The sequence below is a fragment of the Anguilla anguilla genome, chromosome 1, assembly GCF_013347855.1.
Source record: "Anguilla anguilla isolate fAngAng1 chromosome 1, fAngAng1.pri, whole genome shotgun sequence".
Taxonomy (NCBI): Eukaryota; Metazoa; Chordata; class Actinopteri; order Anguilliformes; family Anguillidae; genus Anguilla; species Anguilla anguilla.
Window position 1 is genome coordinate 41,320,720 of NC_049201.1, and position 22,895 is coordinate 41,343,614.

The 22,895-nt window shown below is 42.1% G+C and overlaps 1 protein-coding gene across 6 annotated transcripts in view; it reads right to left on the reverse strand.

Annotated features, from left to right (window-relative positions):
* The window catches only part of golga4 (golgin A4), a 60,729-nt gene that overhangs the window by 31,930 nt on the left and 5,904 nt on the right, over positions 1–22,895 (reverse strand). For 3 of the 6 annotated variants that reach the window (XM_035416383.1, XM_035416422.1, XM_035416430.1), the window contains exons 2-10: positions 20,524–20,607; positions 13,187–13,288; positions 10,633–10,707; positions 10,197–10,532; positions 9,303–9,350; positions 7,358–7,414; positions 7,085–7,183; positions 5,316–5,496; positions 3,484–3,674 (exon numbers count right to left, since the gene is read on the reverse strand). In XM_035416383.1, coding sequence (XP_035272274.1) covers positions 3,484–3,674; positions 5,316–5,496; positions 7,085–7,183; positions 7,358–7,414; positions 9,303–9,350; positions 10,197–10,532; positions 10,633–10,707; positions 13,187–13,288; positions 20,524–20,607 — 1,173 coding nt within the window. Of the gene's footprint in view, positions 1–3,483; positions 3,675–5,315; positions 5,497–7,084; positions 7,184–7,357; positions 7,415–9,302; positions 9,351–10,196; positions 10,533–10,632; positions 10,708–13,186; positions 13,289–14,986; positions 15,542–20,523; positions 20,608–22,895 lie in introns of those variants that run through there. The other 3 variants (XM_035416393.1, XM_035416413.1, XM_035416402.1) reach the window with 3 other exon arrangements.

Below are 22,895 nucleotides of genomic sequence, written 5' to 3' on the forward strand. Positions count from 1 at the left end.
TGAGAGGGGGAAGACAAACATCAAGGGAAGGCTAGGGCTAGGCTTGAACCCATTACTGAACTGTTCATCATTCTAATCAGCTACATATCTGAAATTAAAAACTCTAAACATCAGGGGAAATACAAAAGTATAAGTTCCAAAAAGCAGGGAATCGGGCCTTTTCAGTGATAGGCCAATTACAAGTAGACGTGTGTAGCAGTATTTCTCTGAGGTGGTGGAGTGGCAATTATCCACAAGCCTAGAACATCACACTTCTCTTAAATACATGTTCATATTTTGCTTCTCATAGACCAACACAGCAGCAAATGCCAACAGTCCCTTAGTATCACAGGCTCAAACATGCTACACTGCCCCCTTGTGCAACAAGCTGCCACTGCATGTGCCTGACTCAAGCCAACCACAGGCCTCAACCTCTAACCAACAAAGAATGCTTAGTAGTGGTCCCAAAGCCACGGCGCAGAGCTAAATTAAAGACACAACGCGTGGAGCTGAAGCCGCTGTGTAAACAGGGCTGATGTGTGTAAAAAACAGGCCAGTTTGCAGTGCCACAAAACAGTAACACCTCCAGGTCACAGGAACGCGTTCCCTGTCACAGGAACGCAGCTGGAAACAAATACATTACTATACACGTTGCTGTTATACATAAAGCGTATATTTCTAAGCATAGTCCTGTTTTGCATTAAGCTTGCATGCGTTTCAGTTATTCAAGCAACATCACTCAGACAAAGAGCTCCAGGAATACCTAATAAGGAGTCATCATGTGATCCCATCCCAAAATTTAAGGGAGGCAATTCCCCTGAGGGGTCCAGAGGATGGAACTGGATTACAGTTCTTTTATGAAAGAACAATCTTCACAGCATTATTTACATTTTTAGTTGCCTGCGTTATTTGGTGCATACTGCAATGCCCAGAACACGGGCCGCAGTTCAAAAACTTACCTTAGATCTAACAGAATTTTTATGTGCATACGCAGTAAAGTTTATATGAGCAAAATCAAAAACGATACTTTTGAAATGGCACTAATCCTCATTATAGAAAACCCTTATTGTTATGATGGCTGTTGTCTTTACTGTATACGGTTCAAAAATGAACTTCAGCAGGCTCCTACGCATTCTTTTTCTTCAAAGGCATTTATGACACAAACCTCAAACCTGTGCCAAACATCCTTCATCCAAAGAAAAATTCTTGGTAGTAAATTTCAGGAAAATCCAGTTCAGGCATCATGCTGTGTTGTATGTATAAGCCCCAGGTAGCCGGTAGCATAAAGCAACGTGCAACGGGCGAATGCGTTGCCCAGGGTATGGGAGTGTTTGGCCAGTTAGGGCTCTGTATATCTTACAGCTCGCTAGCAACCCCTGCTGATCGACCCGGTGCCTGTGGACTGCATGCCAAATCAGGACATGAAACGCCTTCCTCTGACTCAGCTCCGTACGAGCACAGCTGCACTGTGCGACATGAACAGAAGCAGGTAGGAGACACTGCACGTTTTAAAGAAGTCAACACCCTCCAAAACCGGCGGTGAGGATTGCAAATGAATGCACGCAGCTGCAATTGCAACAGTGAGTGAGAGTGGGGTACGCGCTGCCTATTATTTCAAACATAAAAAATGAGGGGTGGGGGGATTCAGGAAAATATGCCATGGCAACTCACAAAGCCCATATTATGAAGGGCAGGGGGAGGGGGGCACGTGCAATATGCAGCTTACTTCACACACTGCGGGTGCTACAATGCAATATAAACATGCAGGATCCTGTAATTAAATGTTTCCAGTTACAAATGTTGCAGGTTCATCTAAACTGCAAAAGAGAGAGGATGTTTTAGCCAGAAAAAAAACATTGTGCTTTCTTTTTACATGTATTTAACAGACATAGGGTATCTTTTTAAAAAATGTGGGGAAAATCCATCAACCCTGGACTACACATTCCCTGTGATTGCATCTCCAGCAGTGATTCAGGAAAAAAGCACATTCACTGTAAAAAAATAAAAACAGAGTATCTCTCCTAAATGCAAATAAAGCCTCCATCCCCCCAAACAGCAGAAATGGATGGGAGCAGATGGGTGCTTTTATGTGCCGTCTCTAATGTGGTGGGTCCTGCACACTTTCACACATGTTAGGAAAGCTCAGCACCTTTTGACCTCTCCTCTTCCTGCCATCCATCAACCCGAGACCGTCTGGCCAATATCACCGTACCGTCACCCAGAGAGACAGCCTGTTCACACACCATTACACCGTCTCCCAGAGAGACAGCCTGTTCACACACCACCGTACCGTCTCCCAGAGAGACAGCCTGTTCACACACCACCGCACCGTCTCCCAGAGAGACAGCCTGTTCACACACCACCGTACCGTCTCCCAGAGAGACAGCCTGTTCACACACCACCGTACCGTCTCCCAGAGAGACAGCCTGTTCACACACCACCGTACCGTCTCCCAGAGAGACAGCCTGTTCACACACCACCGTACTGTCTCCCAGAGAGACAGCCTGTTCACACACCACCGTACTGTCTCCGAGAGAGACAGCCTGTTCACACACCACCGCACTGTCTCCGAGAGAGACAGCCTGTTCACACACCATTACACCGTCTCCCAGAGAGACAGCCTGTTCACACACCACCGTACCGTCTCCCAGAGAGACAGCCTGTTCACACACCACTGTCCCGTCTCCCAGAGACAGCCTGTTCACACACCACCGTACCGTCTCCCAGAGAGACAGCCTGTTCACACACCACCGTACCGTCTCCCAGAGAGACAGCCTGTTCACACACCACCGTACCGTCTCCCAGAGAGACAGCCTGTTCATACGCCACCGTGCCGTCTCCGAGAGAGACAGCCTGTTCACACACCACCGTACCGTCTCCCAGAGAGACAGCCTGTTCACACACCACCGTACCGTCTCCCAGAGAGACAGCCTGTTCACACACCACCGTACCGTCTCCCAGAGAGAGAGAGAAATTGTTTACACATGACTTTATATACTATAACCAGTTCTGAAACTACTCAGTAAGATGCGCATTTGGATATTATAGCTCACTGTAAAATGCAAATTTATAAACATCTGTGAACATTCACTTTATATTATCTCACATTTCATTATAAACAGCAGTGAAGCTTCACTGTAAAATCCACATTAACATTTTACAAACAACACTGAAGCCGCAGTGTGAAATGTGCATTCCACTATTATAAATAGCGCTGAGGCTCCACTGTAAAATGTGCACTCAGATGGCTGGTTGTTCATGTTTGCTCCTGATCCTGCAGCCATGGAAAAGCTGTACAGTAACTACAGAGTGTTGCCTTTACGAGCTTTATTAGAACAATCTAGAACAAAAGAGATTAAAAGAAATTCATGAGATATTCTGGTGTTTTAATTCCAAGCGTAATCTGGTAGAAAATCCACATCTGGTAGACAACAATCCACACACCCCAAGCCAAGTATGCAAACTGTAGTGCCTAAGTGCATTGTGGGTAGTGGGATGGCTGACCTTCATCTTCTCCAGCTCCTGGAGCCGCTCCTGCAGCTGGTTGTGCAGGGTCTCGTTCTCGCTGCTCAGCTGGGTGCTGCGCTCCTTGTGCGTGTGCAGGAGCTCCTTGCACTTCTGTAAAATATTCTCCTGCCGCCGCACACGCTGCTGCAGGGCCTCCATCTTCTTTGACGGGTCAGTGTCTCCCTCTGCTGGTCAGAGATGGAAAAGCATGTTAGTCACAGTTAACCTGTTTTATACACTGATCCTCTTATTTAAACAGGCTCGTTGACATAAAAATCTCTTTTTAAAGGCGAACCTAGTTAAGATAGCTACAGTGCAGTCTTGAGGTCAAAGTTTGAAAACACACAATGCACAGCACAGAAAAACATAAAACTACACAAAGAAAACAACTAGAAAACAAAACCTTAACAATTATGAGAATGTGTGGCACAATCCTAAAAACCCAAATACAAATTCACCCATGAAGAGAACATTCCATGCCATGGCACCTTCTGTACTATGGAACCACGTCTACCTGTAACTCTGCAGGTAGACCTCCGCACACTTGCCCCCACCCCCACCCAAATTCAAATTCAAATTCAAATTCATAAGCTGTCATTTAAGGAACTCAAAAAAAAAAAAAGTCCCAACAAATGCTATATGCTGTTTATGTATCATTCTGCGATTACCTGCATGTCCTGCACACTGGAGCTTATTCAGACTTCAGATAAGCAGGCAGTCAGCATAATGCTATAATTGCACACCTCATGAGAATTTAGAACTGTGTGTTTAAAAGGCGAGTAAGTGAAGGAATGCTAGATATGCACATGGAGCATTGAGAGTGTTTCTCCATGTTAGACTGAAATAAGCACATTCAGCAACTCATTCAGAGTTAAAGGGATCATTCACTTTCTGGATTGTTTGCACATTATTTCAGTTTTACCGTATGCACTCAGACAGTGATAAGCATTTTTATTCCACATATAATGTTTAATAAGTGATATATATTGTATATATTTCTAACTATGACTGAAAATTCACATTATATTGTCATTTTTCAAAATGATTTCCATCAGCAATTACTGAGTTTGGAATTTAAAAACAACGCTTGTACAACAAAACTTGTTGTTTACATGGATATACATATGATAGCTCTATATCTGTATGGAGACCTTTTCTGAATCAGTTGGCAGCATCATTATTTAAATGATTAATTTGCCCCTCATCTCAACAACCTTTCTACAGGGAGAGACAAAAGAATGCACTCCCATCACAGCATGTCTTTAACACAGCAGGGGATACTTTCAGCTTTATAGTGACAAATATGGAGATAATTTCTTGTGAATGCGCCTGTCTGTGTGCGGAGTGTGCATGTTCTCCCTGTGTCTCCCTGTGGGTATTTTCCAGGTACTCCAGTTTCCTCCCACAGTCCAAAGATATGCAGGGGTGGGTAAGGGAGTCTAAACGTATGAGTGTGTGAGGTGATAGATGGATTGGGACCTGTCCAGGGTGTATTCCTGCCTCTCGACCAATGAATGCTGGGATAGGCCCCAGCCTGCTCGCAACCCTCATCAAGAAGAAGCAGGTAATGATGGTTGGAAGTCACAGATACTAGTAATGAAGTATTTTGGGCATGTATTTAACACAAGCAAATTTACATTCTATAGTGTAAGCAAGGAAGTGCACTCTGATATTGAGAATTAGCAGGTAAACACACACAATTTCAACTTAGCCAAATGTGCAAGCAGGCGCGTAAAATTTCCAAGTATAAACAGGGCCCATTGTTAACAAGTATACAGAACTAAAATGCAGAATCCGAATGTGCATGTTGACATACTAAGCAGACATACCCTCATTCACAACCGCTGGCTCACTGCTTATGTCTTTGGAGGGGCTTTGCATGGAAGACTCCGCCCCCTGAGACCCCTGTGTTGGGGCAGACTCCGCCTCCTGTGTCTCCTGTGTGGGAGCAGACTCGGACGAGACTCCGCCTCCAGGAATTACCTGGAGCCGCTTCTTCATCAGGGCCACCTGTGGGAGGGACACCAGGCAAAGGTAAGCGAGCGTCGCACAAAGCACAGTGCACTGTAGGCTCAACAGAAGGACTCTAGTAGTTCTCTCATGCACTTAGCAATAAATTTCAGTCTAGCTGCACATTCACACAGTTTATAGAGGGAAAGAAAGACAAGCTGTAAAAACAATGTGGCTCAGCGCTTGTGCAGAGCTACACTAATAAACTCTGTGACTGTATTTTATCACGACAGATCAGGGGTTGGCAATTCTAGTCCTGGAGGAACGGCATGAATGCAGGTTTTTGTTTCCATTACCCTGGATAAATGAGCTAATTGGCTGTAAACACCAACACCGGTTCACTTGTAGATTAGATCACAGTAAAATGTTTCATATAGTGTCACAAGAAATCTGCGTACGGATTTTAATGTTTTCATTTTTGAGAATTCAAGAAGCATCTTTACAGTCGTCACATACAGACTGCACAGCATATTACTATTCAAGTACATCACATCATTAGCAGTTACTTATTAGACAATGCTGTATTTTTCAAAAAGCTAACAAAGGTTCTTTTCTTGTTCTAGCCAGATCTGGCTAACAGCTTGTTTGATTATTACTCATTTGTTAAATGATTTATTGCTAAAAAATGACGGCCTTTTTAAAATTATGATAATACAAAACCATGTAAAAAAGCAATGAAAGACAATTCCACTAAATTATTAAAATGAACAATTTTGTGTAATTTCACTTCATTTTCAAAGGCATGAACTTTTCAGATTCATGAACAACCCCTATTTACAGTGACCTCCTAGCTAGCAACCAACAGCCCAATACTGTTTTTTCTGATTGTCATCAGTGGACTTGCTGCCTACTCACATAGCACCTGCAGTGTCCAGGGCTAGAGCTTGCAGTAGTGTTGCTCTGACAGACACTATTATAAAATTCAGTTTTACATAATGGCTAATCATTCACAACATATATGTTAGTATTGCTTTTAAAATAAAGATTAAAAATAAATTATTGGTTATTATACCCAGTCTTAAGGTACATGACCTAACAGGATTATAGAGTACATGATACGCTCAAATGTGCACAGAAAAAACACAAATAAATAATACCCAGATGCATATAAACACATAACATGTTGGCCATATACTGTTTTAAGTATAAACACATGAAGGACAGTAGGGCAAATGTGTTTCAACTTCAGGCAAACGGCCCTACCCTCCTCACTGAAAATTCCAGCTGCAGAAGACCCACTGAGGTCAAACATGCACCCACTGCTTGGTTTAATGTATTTATAAGCACTGGGGCAATTTGTGGTTTTATTTGTTGTGTATATTTGAGTGCTTCCGTGGTGTAATTAGGTGCGAATAATAAATAATAAACTCACACAGAGTGATCAAATAAATCTATCACCGATGTCTGTAACTGTGTTATGAATCTCTAACCTGTGTCTGTAACTGTGCTATGAATCTCTCACCTGTGTCTGTAACTGTGTTATGATTCTCTCACCTGTGTCTGTAACTGTTATGAATCTCTCACCTGTGTCTGTAACTGTGTTATGAATCTCTCACCTGTGTCTGTAACTGTGTTATGAATGTCTCACCTGTGTCTGTAACACTGTGATCATCTGGTCCTTCTCCTCCAGGGCTGCATCAAATTCCTCCTGCAGGTGTTTCTTTGCTTGTTGGTCCATCTGCAGCTCCTAACAAATGGCAACACAAAAATTCACTTAAACACATGACAACACACAAACACACTCCTCACGCGCACAACAGAATATACTAAACTCCATCAGGTCTGTAGTGAGCTCAACCTCCATCGAGTGTGCCGCAAGCTTAACCTGCATCAGGTGTGTGTCTGAGGAGCAAATACACACCTCTCTCAGCTCTCCAATTCTGCGCAATGCTTTATCTTGGCTTTGACTCAAAATGGCCTGGAAGGAAGAACACAAAACAATTAAAAATTAATCAACCGTTCACCTCAATACATCCTGGCAAGCCCACATTATTTCAAACATTTTGTCATGACATTCAAGTAAGTGCTAATCATCTCAATATATCTCACATCCACATAGACTATATTTGAAAAAGTTGAACACCATGGGATGCATTAAAATTTTATCGCACTTAGTGTCAGTTGCATGGAGTCAACCTACTTTTAGGTCAGCGCTTTCAAATGGCCAGTAGATATATTGTGATGAAGTGAAAGAAAATGACCCAAGAGAGTAGCACACAGTTTCACTAGCACCTCTTGTGACCTTTCCAAGTCAGTGGGTAAAATAAGAATACTGCTACTACAGGGCTGGTGTATGGGAGGAGGTGGGAAAAGATGGTGTACTCTGGGAGGAGGTGGGAAAAGATGGTGTAATCTGGGAGGAGGTGGGAAAAGATGGTGTACTCTGGGAGGAGGTGGGAAAAGATGGTGTACTCTGGGAGGAGGTAGGAAAAGATGGTGTAATCTGGGAGGAGGTGGGAAAAGATGGTGTAATCTGGGTGGAAGAAGGAAAAGATGGTGTAATCTGGGAGGAGGTGGGAAAAGATGGTGTACTCTGGGAGGAGGTGGGAAAAGATGGTGTAATCTGGGAGGAGGTGGGAAAAGATGGTGTACTCTGGGAGGAGGTAGGAAAAGATGGTGTAATCTGGGAGGAGGTGGGAAAAGATGGTGTAATCTGGGAGGAGGTGGGAAAAGATGGTGTAATCTGGGAGGAGGTGGGAAAAGATGGTGTAATCTGGGTGGAAGAAGGAAAAGATGGTGTACTCTGGGTGGAGGTGTGATAATTCTGGAATACGGCTGGTGATATATGGGTGGAGATGATCGGGAGGTGATGTGCCCTACTACTTTCCCTTTTTATTAGGATAAGACACTCTGACCAAAGCTAATTGCTGACAAACCACCCACACCACACCACCATATTCTCTGTGGGTGTGCCAGAACCATTTCAGAAGTGCAGGGGCCATCGCGGACCAGGAGGGGGTTGTCCGATATTATGTGACTGAAATTAACCTGAAGCCAGGAAAAGCAGCGTGGAAAGGAGTTTTGTCACTGCAGGGATGGTGTGGCTTCATGTTGTTATTGGGCCAGATCACCTCCAAGCTCATCCAGTAACTGGAGTATAGCATGGCTTGGGAAGCCAGTAGGTTATTCTCACATTCGCCTCTGACCAGGCAAAAAGCAATATTTGATTCAGAAAGACACTCTCCCATCGCAAACGCACTCTTACCACGCTGACCATGTCTCCTAAGAATGGCCATGCCAGTGCTGGGAAAAAGTTAAAGCCTGTTTTTCCCTGACTTTTTATAACAGACGCAATTACCTTTACCACAACGGCTACCAGCCATTATAAATCAGCTTTAGCAGGTCATATTCATACATTTCCATTCTCTCCTCCCATATTTTTGTGGTCCAACATCAGAACGTCATAAAACACATATATTAACTCAAACCCGCAAATTTTTAGGGATGCCGCTTTTCTCTCATTTTACCAGCGCGAACCTCTGGTGCAGCACCTTAGTAAATATGGACAAACACTATTTGTCTAGTTAGTGTCGATAAAAGCCCTACAAATTCTTAGTAAATATGAATGGGACATCTTGCTTTTTACCATGAGTTTTGCAACTGAGCATTAGCTGGGATAAAGGGATTTGCAAGGAAGGGGGTTTAGGGGGTTACAGGCAAGGTCCTTTGGCCTCATCCTTGGCAGCACGAGTGATTCTGTGGCATTTAAAAGTCTCCTACTGACAGGTAAGGTGGCTACAGTGAATGAGCACCCACAGTGGGAGTGACACCACGGAAGTCAGAGGCAGTGTACACAAGCAAATTACCTGCGATTTCTCTTTATCTCTCTGTACTGTCCGATAAGCAGTGACCAGCTGCGAGGTAGGGAGGAAGAAGGGACAATGATGAGACATGTACACACAAAAGCACACACGCTCACATAAAACAGACTCATAAACACACTGTATGAACTGCATTGAGCAGTGCATGTTTAACTGAGAAAACAGTATTGAGCAGTGGCTGAGCAAAGTTTAGCTTTGCGGGCATCTACCTACACATATAATTAATACATATAAAGAGAGTGAGGGTATTATGAAAATAATACCCATAATCAGCAATTGAAATCAGAATGAAACTTCACTGATCAACTTGTTCTCTATTCTAGAGTACTGACCCTTTAATTATTACTTCACTATCAGGAGCCAAAGTGGAGCTTCAGGGAATTTCAGGGAACAAACATCAGGGATCCCCTTAGCATTTCAGTTCAGTTCTCTCTGATACTCACCTCTGAGTATTTCCCACAGCTGTCAGCCTCTCTCTCATACTCACCTCTGAGTATTTCCCACAACTGTCAGCCTCTCTGATACTCACCTCTGAGTATTTCCCACAGCTGTCAGCCTCTCTCTGATACTCACCTCTGAGTATTTCCCACAGCTGTCAGCCTCTCTCTGATACTCACCTCTGAGTATTTCCCACAGCTTTCAGCCTCTCTCTGATACTCACCTCTGAGTATTTCCCACAGCTGTCAGCCTCTCTCTCATACTCACCTCTGAGTATTTCCCACAACTGTCAGCCTCTCTGATACTCACCTCTGAGTATTTCCCACAGCTGTCAGCCTCTCTCTGATACTCACCTCTGAGTATTTCCGACAGCTTTCAGCCTCTCTCTCATACTCACCTCTGAGTATTTCTCACAGCTGTCAGCCTCTCTCTGACACTCACCTCTGAGTATTTCCCGCGATAGTTTCCCAAGCTCCTCTCCATCTGGTGCAGGCGATGCAGAAGCTGTTCCTTTGACAGGGTATCTGCGCTGCTGTACATGTCTTCCGCTTCGCTCTCGATGTCCGAGGGGGGGTCGTAGGCAGGGGTTCCCAGGGGCTCGTTCTCCCCCAGGGCAGTAAGCGATTCACGGGAAGAGCTGCGGGTCAGGTTCTCCCGGGAAGAGACGCGGGTCAGGTTCTCCCGGGAAGAGGCACGGAACAGCCCCTCCCCTCGCACAGGAGAGCGGAACAGAGACTCCATGGAAGGCACCTTCAGCTGCAGCTTCTGGGCGAAAGACTGAAGGAGGAGGAGGAGGAGGAGGACGTGTAAGGAGATGAACAAGACCGGCTTAACTAAGGCTAAGGCTTAAAGACTCGGCCAAGACGGGCAGACTTGCCTGGGGAGAAGCATTTTCGTTGCCGTTCACGTTTCCTCCGAGTTTGGGTGACGCTGTGATGCTTTTAGCGGCGTTCTACAGGAGGACAAAGAAGGAGAAGTATAAAAGAACAGCCGGGGTTTCTAGGTGGGGCCGGTTAGTCGCCCACAGCCACGACCTCCTGCGCCCAAACGCCGTTTGGGGGTGGAATTAGTACTGCGTGGCAGACCACCGGGCACTCGGACGACCTCAAGCACCCTCATGCAACTGGGAAAGAACGGAGGGGTTAAAGACTACACAGACACTGCTTCCACTACGCAGCCATTGGGTAAAACACAAGCAATCCAAACAAGTCCATTAGTAGAGCAAGTTACTGAAGACAGAGCAGCTGGCATCATGAGGCTTAAGCTACTTCAGCATGGCCCTGCTGCAAATATGAATGGCCAAACACCCAGTCCACTATTAATGGATAAGTCTGCAGTGAGTTTGGGGAAGTATTAGGAACCTGTCTGAGGAGAATTTGTTAACCCTCACAGGTGTACAGCTGGGGTTTGTCCACATTTCTCTCCCTGGATTCACAAAAAAGTGGGGCTGGTGACCACAGTGAGACCTGCTGCACACCTGTTGCCCACTGTCAACCACAACTTTAACTGTGCCACTGTATAACTACTCCTGAGTAACCATGCTGTGTTACTTCACTAATATGTCCTTCTCATTATAAAGAAACTACCTAGCTAGCTAGCTAGCTACATACAACCTAAATAACAGCCGGTTGTCATTCAAGCAAAAAAGGCTAGCAGGCAAGCAATTACGTAAGAAGTAAATAATTCGCAAGCTAAATAAATCTGTGTCTAGAGAACCTTGCTTAGCAGTTTCAAGCTTATGGCCTATAGCTACACACTGCATTATTATGAACGATAATAAGGACCTGCAGTCAACAGGTTAAACTGAAAAACTTTTCTATGATTTATTATGGTATTCAATTAAATAAATTTAATCATAGAAATTAGTCACTCCCAGCATCCTCTGCTGTGCTAGTCCAGATGACCTTTACAAAAGTGTAACATTTCACATTGTTGACGTACAGCTTTATTGTTCAGGCTTAAAAAGTACTTTCCACGCTGAGGTCTACTGTACTTTCCATTCCTCAGTCATCCTTGGATATGGACTGACAACATCACTGGAATTTTTTCTAGTTTTGGGCAGATTACTCAAATGACCTTATGGCTGTGGATCATGGGGATAGAGCATTGAGCAGAACTCTGAGTGGAGGGTGTGGCTATGAACTGGATTATGGGGAGGAGCTTAGAGCAGGACTGCATGGGGGCATGTCTATGAGCTGGATGAGGCAGGGTGAATGTTGATAATATGGAGGATTATCTTTTTGGAGCAGCAAATCCTTCAGCCAGACAGGCCGGCCTGTACTGCCCTTTGAATATGACCAGGCTGAAAGAAGATTGATGGTCATGAATGACTATGTGGAAGCTCCATTTGTTCTTGTGCTGTTTTTGTACCAGAAAAGTACCATTTTCCAGGAAGCATAATACCACTGGTGCAGCACAGTGCAGTCAAGAACAGTCTCCATCAATGACTGGCTAACTCCACTTCAAATAAATTTTCTACTTGTCAAAGAAACCAGGGAAAACCTCAAAAATCACGGAAAGCAAAAATCTTTAACACATACAAAATCATTTTCTAAATACTGTCAGGGATTTTCCAGCCTGGCTACCAACCCGAAATAATATTTTAGTTGAGCTGAAAGCACATTGTGAAAGCACATTTACCATTGTCCATTTCCCAGGAAACCATGTACACTGGTATATTCAACAGGCTATTCGCTGAATCATCCTTTAAACAACTAGCAATAAAGCGACTTCAGTGAGTTTGTGGTGCTCTGTGGGATATGTCAAAACTAAACTCTGCCCTAAATCCCCTGCTCTGCCCCAAACTGCTCTGAGTCCCCAGCACTAGCCCAAACTAAACTCTGGCCTGAGTCCCCAGCACTAGCCCAAACTACACTCTGGCCTGAGCCCCCAGCACTAGCCCAAACTAAACTCTAGCCTGAGTCCCCAGCTCTGGCACGCTCTGCCTTCCATCCAGCTCGTGTGTGAAGAGGCGCTGCTAAACATTTCCACAAATTACAACAAAAAAGAAACCAAAAATACATTCTACAGACTTTTTGGGGAGGAGTGGGATATTTGAGGCAGGGTTATTGGGGAAGGGCAACTGGGCAACCCAGGAACATCAAAAATACATCCATTCCTTCTGAGATGCCAAACAATAAGGATAAGAAAGAACCCAAACAAACAGCAAAAGACACATAAGCCATTCAGTACAGAACCATCAAAAGAATACGGTCCTGCTGCTCCAGGGGTAGTGCAGGGTTAGAGGTGAGATGCCTTTGAGACAGAGAGCCAGGGAGTAGATGGAGAGAAGGAGCAAGTTGCAAGCAGGAAGTCTTCACTCTTTCTACAGGGGCCTCTTCTACGGCACCAAAGGCATCGCTGGGAAGAGGGGGGAAGAGCAGGAGGAGGGGTGGGAGTTGGAGGGTGGAGGGATGTGAAGGGCGACTCACCGCACTGGCCACCTGGGCCCCTTTGGGTCTTTTGGAATGGTCCAGAGCAAAGATAGTGTACTCAGAGAGAAAAGCAGGCTCAGCTATCATCCCGGCTAACAGCTGACCCCGTCAGAGCATTAAGAGGGATGAGGGGGAGGAGGAGACAGAGAGCAATGAGAATAAAATAAGATGACTGTTGATTCTGGAAATGAAACTGCACAAAACAATGCCAGCTGGATAGACGTTAGGAGACTTCAAAGAAAAATAAACAGAAGATAAAGAATGAGAGGCACCCAATAGCAAGGCTGCAAATTTTGCCCTTTGAAATCACCCTCTGTGTTTGATGAGGACTGTGGGAACAAAGCAAAGGACCGCAGACACTACATTCTCTGGCTATTTTTGAGCCCTCTTCACATAAATTTAGCGGGGAGGCTTTTTCATATGCGCACACCACACACAACAAACTATGGTTCCTCTGCATAGTCCCAAATAAAAACAAAAGCACATCCTCACAAAGCACAGAGGCAATGACGTCAAACAAGTAACCATCACCAACTGATCAAGTGAGACCTGTGTGCACCTTTAGAAAAAGGATCTGTGAAAAATGAAGATGGGGAGTTCTAAAGGGTTATGTGGTACCACTTTCTTAAAATAAATAAATAAATAAATAAATAAATAAATAAATACATTCTAAACAATCAAAACGATCCTGAAATTCAGGACTCATGTTTAGTGGGATGAACAAGACACCCTGGCGTGGCCAGTGAGCACAGCCAACAAAACACTCTTCTTGGCTTTTCCATTTTTACGTCATCCATTTTTGCAGCTCTCCATTGATGAAAATGGAGAGGCCTGAAAAGGACAGTCTTCTCAGTCAGAACTATGTCTGAGTCTGATGTTCATTTTATCATGAAACATTCATGATAATTACACAGACTGGGCATTTCAGTTTAATCAATCAGAATAAATAAGTTTGATACTGTACACTGGATAAGAGTGTCTGCTAACTTAATGTAATATAATTTACAGAGTGGATATGAGACTTCTTGACTGATAAATAACTGAGGGGGAATGAAATGCGGTAGATGAACATAATTCAGAAGTGTATGTGAAGGAGGAGTCACTAATGAGCAGTTTATTAGCTCAGTGGTGTATGCACATCAATATTCACAGTAATGTGCACTTATACATGAACTCAGCGGTGTATGTAAAGGAACAGTTGCTGTAACGTGCACTTTAACTCAGCAGCAAATTCCAAATATTCACTATAATGGGCACTTGTTAGCTCAGTAGCGCGTGTGAAAGAATACTCACTGTAATGTGTATTTCCGTTAGCTTGGCAGTGTGTGTGAAAGAATACTCACTGTAATGTGTATTTCCGTTAGCTTAGCAGTGTGTGTGAAAGAACTCACTGTAATGTGTGTATCCGTTAGCTTAGCAGTGTGTGTGAAAGAACTCACTGTAATGTGTGTATCCGTTAGCTTAGCAGTGTGTGTGAAAGAATACTCACTGTAATGTGCGTATCCGTTAGCTTAGCAGTGTGTGTGAAAGAACTCACTGTAATGTGCGTATCCGTTAGCTTAGCAGTGTGTGTGAAAGAACTCACTGTAATGTGTGTATCCGTTAGCTTAGCAGTGTGTGTGAAAGAATACTCACTGTAATGTGTGTATCCGTTGGCTTAGCAGTGTGTGTGAAAGAATACTCACTGTAATGTGTGTATCCGTTGGCTTAGCGGTGTGTGTGAAGGAATGATCACTCGAGTGCACATCTTTATGAGGTCAGCAGTCTATGGGCAGGAATAGTCAGTGTAATACACACCTTTATGTGTTTTCTTTGATTAAGTCTTCTTTTGTCCTTTTCTCTTCCAATGGACTCTACTTTAGATCACTGTTGTCAAAATTTTATTGCAGATTTTTAGGAAAGTTAATACTGCGCTTGTAATTGAAAAAACAAAAATAAAAGCACTGTTTCAGACCACGGCACTAAAAGGTAAAGTGGGGTGTATTTCCTTATTCAACACCATAGAGCAGGGCTACATGTATGTCATCAAACATACATTTTCAGCTTGCCTGGATGTCCACCAGCTTCACTGTCCCTGAATTCCCATCCTTTTACAGGTGTTTCTATGACACGTATTGTACTTTACACTCTTTTTTGGAAAACAGCAACAGAGCAGAATATTACTCACATCTGTCCTTACTTATGGTATCCTTATATACACTTCCAACTATGGCCATAAAAGCCACATCTTTCGTGGCGAACACAAAGCTTTCCCTGTGCCACACTGGGGAATAAAGAGTACTTTGTGTGCCAAACCGGTGCCCAGGGGCACCATATGGGGGGTAAGGCCATGGGCCATGACTAAGGGGCCCTCAACAAATTGTGCTGTAATTGTGCAGGGATGGGGTGACCTGAAGTGCTGGGCCCAAGGTGAGTTCTTTCCCAAAATCCCTGGTGTCTCTGCAGTGACTACAGACCACACACTAACTGTAACTACTAGTACAGCACACTGAACTCAACTCTAGAGAGGTATATGTCAAAGCACCTGAAATCATAGACGCATAATGATGACGTCACACAATCATATTTCATTTCATAATTCATAGTTCAATAAATAGATTACACAGATCACATTAATATTTAAATACAGGCATTACATTGTTCACACTCACATTTCAGCCTAAGAAAATGCACACAGATTTATTTGTTTAATGTGGCAAAAAAAAGGACAACAGTTATATACAAAGTAACCTTTACATGTGGTTACACCAGGAGATCTAAACCAAGCAGAGGTCCAGAAGGTCACATAATAATTATGTCATGATGCAACTGATTACATCACTTATATAAAGATTTCAGGACACTCTTGCCTTGCCTTCTGTGAGCAGCACTTGCTGTAGCAGCTATCAGCACACCAGGGATGCGAAAACACAGGGTCTCACAGAATGAGGCTCACAGAAGTGTGAAAGATTTGATGCTCGCCTCCTTTTGCTAATCAGCTACTTTCTTGTGTCTTAAAGTTTATGTTCCCAAACCAACAATATATACTCTGGCAAAGTACAAAGCATAGAATGCAGCGGATTTGTTTATCTGTACCGTCATAAGTATGCAGCTCACGCCCCCATTTCTCCAGTAAAAGCCATATAATGCTTTGATTAAGGAAGCTGCTTTCAAAATGTGACATATTCACCCATCTTCCCACTTATGTGAAGAGTTTAATCTATCAAGCCTGGCCTATGATTTTCTCTCTCTTGTCAGGCCCATCAACATCCAGATCTGTGGTGATATCAGCCACACCCTATAATATCAAAAATGGAAGATGATGTTATGTTTTTCACCAATAAAGGATTTACCACAGCACATGCCAGAAAAACATGATAAAACAGATATCATAAATGGGAATTTTCCATTGCGTTTGGTTCCAAAGAAACCTTCGTCACAAGCAAGAAACATCATGTACAATCTGTAGCTGTGCATTTGGAAGGGATGGCAGGCAATGAGATCCAGACTGTGATTCAATGGTCAGCCAAATTCATAGCAGGCTATTCTTTATCAGGAACTGACACTAATGACTGCCCGATTGGATGGGGGGGGGGGGGTATACAAAAAGAAAGTAATCAGGCAATTGGCTTTACTTTATGGTAATCAGGCAATTGTTTCTTTTTTACTTCTTTTCGGTTTCAGATTTCAAACAGCGGCCCATCTCCCTACAGTTTAAATTTAGTTATGAAATGCCATTTCAAGATTACAATCCTCTGCCGCAGCTGGATACAGGTGAGGCTACACATTTCTCTACACTGTCTGTGCAACTCCAGCGTTACGCGTATTTGTGAGACGTAGAACTCCACACTATCGCTGTCATGTAGCATTGTGATTTTGGCTAGCAGACTATTAGCTTGGCACTGCGAAAGAAGCCCCCATCGTGGCTATCAAGATCACAACATGATTTTTTAAAATCCTCCTAAAGAAGGCCAAGTGCCTGGGAAGAGGGAAAAGGTGCGTGCCCTGCGATGGATTGGTGGTCTGTCCAGGGTGTATTCCTGCATCTCTCGCCCAGTGCACGCTGGGATAGGCTCCTTTTTTCCATGGATGCAGTCAGGTTACACATTTTGATAGCTGCCAAATGCAGCCTTATCAAACATTGTGACACTACAGCATTCTCTTCCTGTTTAAACTAGTCAAACATGTTTTGCTGTGCACAGACATAAGAGGATGACGTGACACTTACGAGATTTTGGTTAGGGTGTGGCTCTTTTTTCCACGGGTAGGGTCAAGTCATATATTTTGATAGCGGCTAAATGCCACCTTATTAAAAATTGTGACTCCATCGCATTCCCCTCCTGTTCAACAAGTCAAACAAGCTTTACTGTGTACAAACAGAGGACGACATGTCACCTGAGAGATGTTAGTTAATTTGTGGCTCTTTTTTCACTGTGTACATGCAAGGAACATAATTAGGTAGATGTAAAATTCCTGCTCAAAAAAAGGCATTTTCCTTATTGTATTGTCTCCCTATGCTTACCAGTCAAAGAGCTTTGCTGTGTACACACATGAGGAGATGGAATATAACTTTAAGATTACCTCACAACTACCATCGGTACATCAAATGCTTGCATAAATTCATATTATATACATAGATAGTGCTCATACCCGAAGGATAAGTGCCCTTGAACCCTTAGTGTGAACGCCTGTTTATGCTCAGTTTTTTTTCAGTTGGAAGGCCACGGCCCCAACTACAAGTTAGCCAGCTACCTAGCGACCATGGTTAGGCTGATACAGATCATGGTTCTTATTTACTCTTTAAAAATGAGAATTTCTGCATGAATTATTTCTAAATGCACTTCAATGATTTGTGTGCATCAGAAGGTACTCACATCACTACACTGGAAAAGCAATAGCGGAGCAAATCCAAGGTAATTTTATTTCTTTATGGTAATTTCATTTATTCTTTAATCAAATTCAAGGTAAAGATATTTTCACATTATATTTTATTTCAACATGTTTAATATATTTACATCTCCAGTGTATCTTATTCGGCAATGACTTTTACATTGTAATATCATGTGTTGTAATTTACTCGTTAAAAGAACATCTTTGAAGGGCATGGCTCACACATACTCCAGGGTCACAATAAACTCAAATAAAGGAGACAATGGTACCATTAGCAGATGAGGTGTGGTGGCAGTTACCTTAGCCACTCTTGCAACATGACATCACCCTCCTATCCAAGTTACCTCACAGTCACCTCAGTTACCCCACAGCTTCTCCTGAGTAGGTTTCATTTGTAAAATGCAAATGAATGAATCATAAAACACAAATGAATGAAGACAGACTATAGTCACATGCTGAAAGTAAAAAGTCCCCAAAATGCAAGCTGCTAGCCCTAGATCACTAACATGTTAACCCCACATTATGTTTGGGATTTTGAGATTTTAAAGAAACTTATTAATTCCAGGTCACCACTTCAGTTGTCTTGGTCTGGCATTTTTGCCTGGGTATATATTTTCCACCAGAAAAAAATATGCATTGTTTTAAAAGGAAATATATTTCTGAATCATATGGAAAACTCTCAAACATAAGATTTAAGTGCTTTTGAAAGAATACTCATTGGGGTTGTAACTAGGAAGCTGTTTCGTAGGTGACTTAGGTGCATCAACTGTCTTAACTACTACTTGTATTTTTTCCATAGACTGCGTTGTTGCTGTTCTCGTTGTTAGTGTTAATCAGTTTAACCTTCAGGGTCCAAGTTGAACTATGCGGTTGTTCCCTGCACTTGGACCGGTACTTCTCTCTAGGGGTTTCGTCATACTTGTTCCTGGTTATGGTTATACACTTTGTTGTAAGCTCTGGATAAGAGCGTCTGCCAAATGCCTGTAATGTAATGTAATGTAATGTCATTGCAGCACTAAATGCAGAAACAGTATTTCATTTTAGGCCAAGAAATCAACAAAACCATGTTTTATCCTGTAGTTTTCTTACAACAGTAATTAACAGTTTTCTTATCACAGTTCAAGTGTTTTTGAGTGAGCAAACTCAACCAGTCACTTGTAACTAGTTTACTCAAGTACACAGTCCCACCCCTAATTTCCATTCAACTTGGAAGTTTTGGCACTGAACATCTGTATAATACAACAGGCATGAAAGGCTATATTTATTTGTGATTAAAATAGGAGTGAGGTCATATGAGGACATACGGAACAGTGATTGCCAAGGGAGTAATGCTATACTTCTTAGAGATTCAAATTGGAGCAAGGCTGCATGCAACAGAGATTAACACTGGAGTAAGGCTATCATTACCAGTGATTAAAATGGGAGTAAGGGTATTTAGGTAGGTAATGAAGATTAGCCATTATTTGAGAATTTGTATTTTCCCCCAATGGTAGCAAGAATGCTGGTTGTCATGATGTTGAACCACAACAGGACCAGCACTACAATTACATAACGATGTCAAGCACTTCAATAGAACATGCATTATTGTGGTCAACTAAGTGTCATTTAGTGAACACGTATGGGAAACGGTATATTCCATGTTTATATTATATAGAGTCAGAAGGAGATGGATATATGCAGCAAGATTTTGAACTCTAATTTCATGTTTTTTATTTTTTTATTTTAAAGTAAGAGTTTAAAAAGAGAAACGAAAAAAAAAAAACACCATAATCTGCCAGAAATGTCACAGAAACAGCATCATTCTTGCTGTACACAACATTCATGGTCTCAACAAATGATTTGATTTTGAGAAACCACCTGAAATGTTTAGCTTTTTTCAAAATATTTTTAAAAATGAATCTCCGAAATAACCATATTGCGGCCAACATTGCAAGATTTTCACTATCTTTGTAGCCCTAAATTGACAAAGCACAAAGACTGGCAATGGAATTCATGGATTCAACAAGCAAGTACAAACTTTTGAACATCAAAACTTATTATTGTGTCCATATGTTTAGCTCAGTCTGAGGATCCCCAATATAGCATTTCTATTCTGTGCCGTATCTATTTTGTATTATGATGATATAGGCTACTAATAACACTACCTGCCCAGGTATGACAGAATCTATGTTACTCTATGGCATGGCCCCTATCCAGCTATTGTAGGTTCTCTTTATGTCTCAATCCTTCATGGAAAAAGGGGTTATTCAGGTTTTTCAAATGATAAAATTCTTCTCCGGAATAAAAACATGCAGCCTTTTCCAGCAGTTTTGCAGATTAAGATTTTTCACTGCAGCCGTAAACTAGTTAACTGAATACCACAGTCAATGCTAGCATTATCCTAGTGCAGCTGGAATAGGTCTGTCATTGCTCAGAGAGAGCAGGCATGCTAAAGGGGAGGGAGGAGAAACACAGCCTTAGCTCACCTCCCTATCGCTCGTGGTTGCTGAGGCTTGCCCATCGTCTTGGTGCAAGGACGAGGCTCGACTGCGCTGGTCACCAGGGCCCACCTGTAAAGCAAACAATCACAACAATGTATCACTGGCTGTCTAAATCGGCCCATTGACACTTTTCAGGTTTTTAGCCTGCACGTTACAAAAAGGAAGACTACCATTGTCAGTATGAGTAATACACATTGCCTTGGCTGTTATGGTTATATCACACTTTCCTAATGAATGATTAAATTCCATCTGTTCTCCAGCTTTGGAACTATGTCAGCTACATTTGGCGAAGCTACAGTACTACATGTAAACTACCTGTACACACTGCTTAAGATCAAAATTCTTTAAAACATTTTCTAAGTAATAATTTCTCAATTTACTAATAATAGCGTAAGTCTGAAGTGTACTACCACAAAATTTGTTTCCTTTTGCAAAACGAACAGAACTAAGCGATGAAATCAAATCTTAATTAAAAAATTTTTATCACCGGATGTGGAGATCAATCAACTAAACAAATTCAAATTAATTCATTGAGACTCCCCAGCAGGCTTAATCACCATCAGGTCTAGAATTATTGCCACCCTTGACAAAAATGAGCAAAAAAGTTAACACAGGTAATGTGTTATATTGCATGCTCAAAAATGAGGCTGCCCACGCCATTCTTTCACATTAATATAATTGTTCAGGATAAAGGTTTTGAAAAGTAATAATTTTCTTTCCCAAAAAACTGGTGTCATAATTATTCCCTTGTTTACAATACTTGCAGCCTCCCTGCCCAAAACAGCCTCATAATAAAGACCCACCAAAATATTTTACCATAGTGTAGGTATGATGTTCTTTTCAGCAAAAGAATCCTTCTGATGCCAAACCCACCAATGGTGAGGGCAGTTAAAAAGCTCAAGTTTCGTCTCATCCGACCACAACACCCGGTTCCAATTGGAAGCATTGAAACCGGGACTTCTAACCAAACTTCCAAAGCTTAGCTTTCATTGGAAATGGATGCTAACCGCTGGCAATACTGGTTTCCTTTCTCTAAGATGGTTAATCAAAAAAATTCCAACAGCAGATGATACTATTACAGCACAGAGAGCAACCCTTTTAGCTGAGAAACCCTTTTCCTGAAAAAGACCTTCAAACTTAATTGAAGCATATCCACAAATCTGCAGTTTTTCACTCAACACAACAGATAACAATCACTTTGCAGAGGTTCTTATCAATGGAAGCATAAACCTGCCAAAATGTATATGTAAATGTTAACTGGTAACTATATAAACATAACTATATTCACTTCATTTAGCCTACTTATCGTATGAACATATACTGTGCCAGAAAATAATTGAAAACACATTCTTTCAGATAGCATTTACAATTACTTGTTTTTGTACACACTGTCTATATCAAAATGTTTTTTTTAATGGAACAAGGCTGCCATAATGAAAATGAAAATGTTAATTTGACACATGAATGGACTGAATACATTACAATACATTATTCAGGTTGAGTAGCCTACATTTTCTTTACCTTTGTTGTACCATGCTGCAAAAAGTGAAAATTAAAATAAAAATTCAATTTAGACTAGTAATTTCATTTTCTCTGTGGGTGCCACTCCAACTGTCAAATAGCATTTACATTTTGCCTGGTTTCTGCTTCCATACTTATCCAGAGAAATTTACAAAAGTGGAGAACATCAGTGTTCATCTCAGGAAAACAAGTTTTTTTTGTCTGTTTCTCCTCAATGAGTGAGAAGTAATTTTTATCACTCAAATACAACAGTGAACAGAAAGAAATTAGTTTAAATGGGACAGCGTACAGTTGTAGCTATATTAAACAGCACAATACTACCACCTGACAAATTTACGTATGTTAGGCTATAATCCATGAATGTTAAATTTAGAGCCTGTCATGTGCTACATGCCTTGCCTTACTCTGACAGCACGCCAATGCTGATTAAAGCTCCACTGAAGGATGCTGGAGGAGGGAAGACATGTTATTTAACAATGTTGGTTTCCAATGTTTTTGAGGACCTATTTCTACCCTTTTTGCATTTTGAATGTTATTTTTTGATTCAGCTTTGAAAAGAACATCTTTGGTAAGTTTTGGGGGTTTTTTTTGTTTGGCCACTGCAATAACTGGGATTGAATTTCCTGCCTTTCTTTAGAAATCCCAACTAATCTTGAAACAGTAGGATGCCCATCTGAGAGCATTCACTTATGCACCAAGTGTGAGAAACACAACCCTTATCCTTCTGTCCTGCCTACAGCATGTGACATGGAGGATGGTTTAACCTTTCATGAAACGTTTTTGTACAGGACAAGGAATGATCTGAAGCACCGATATGAGCACTGATCACCCCAATC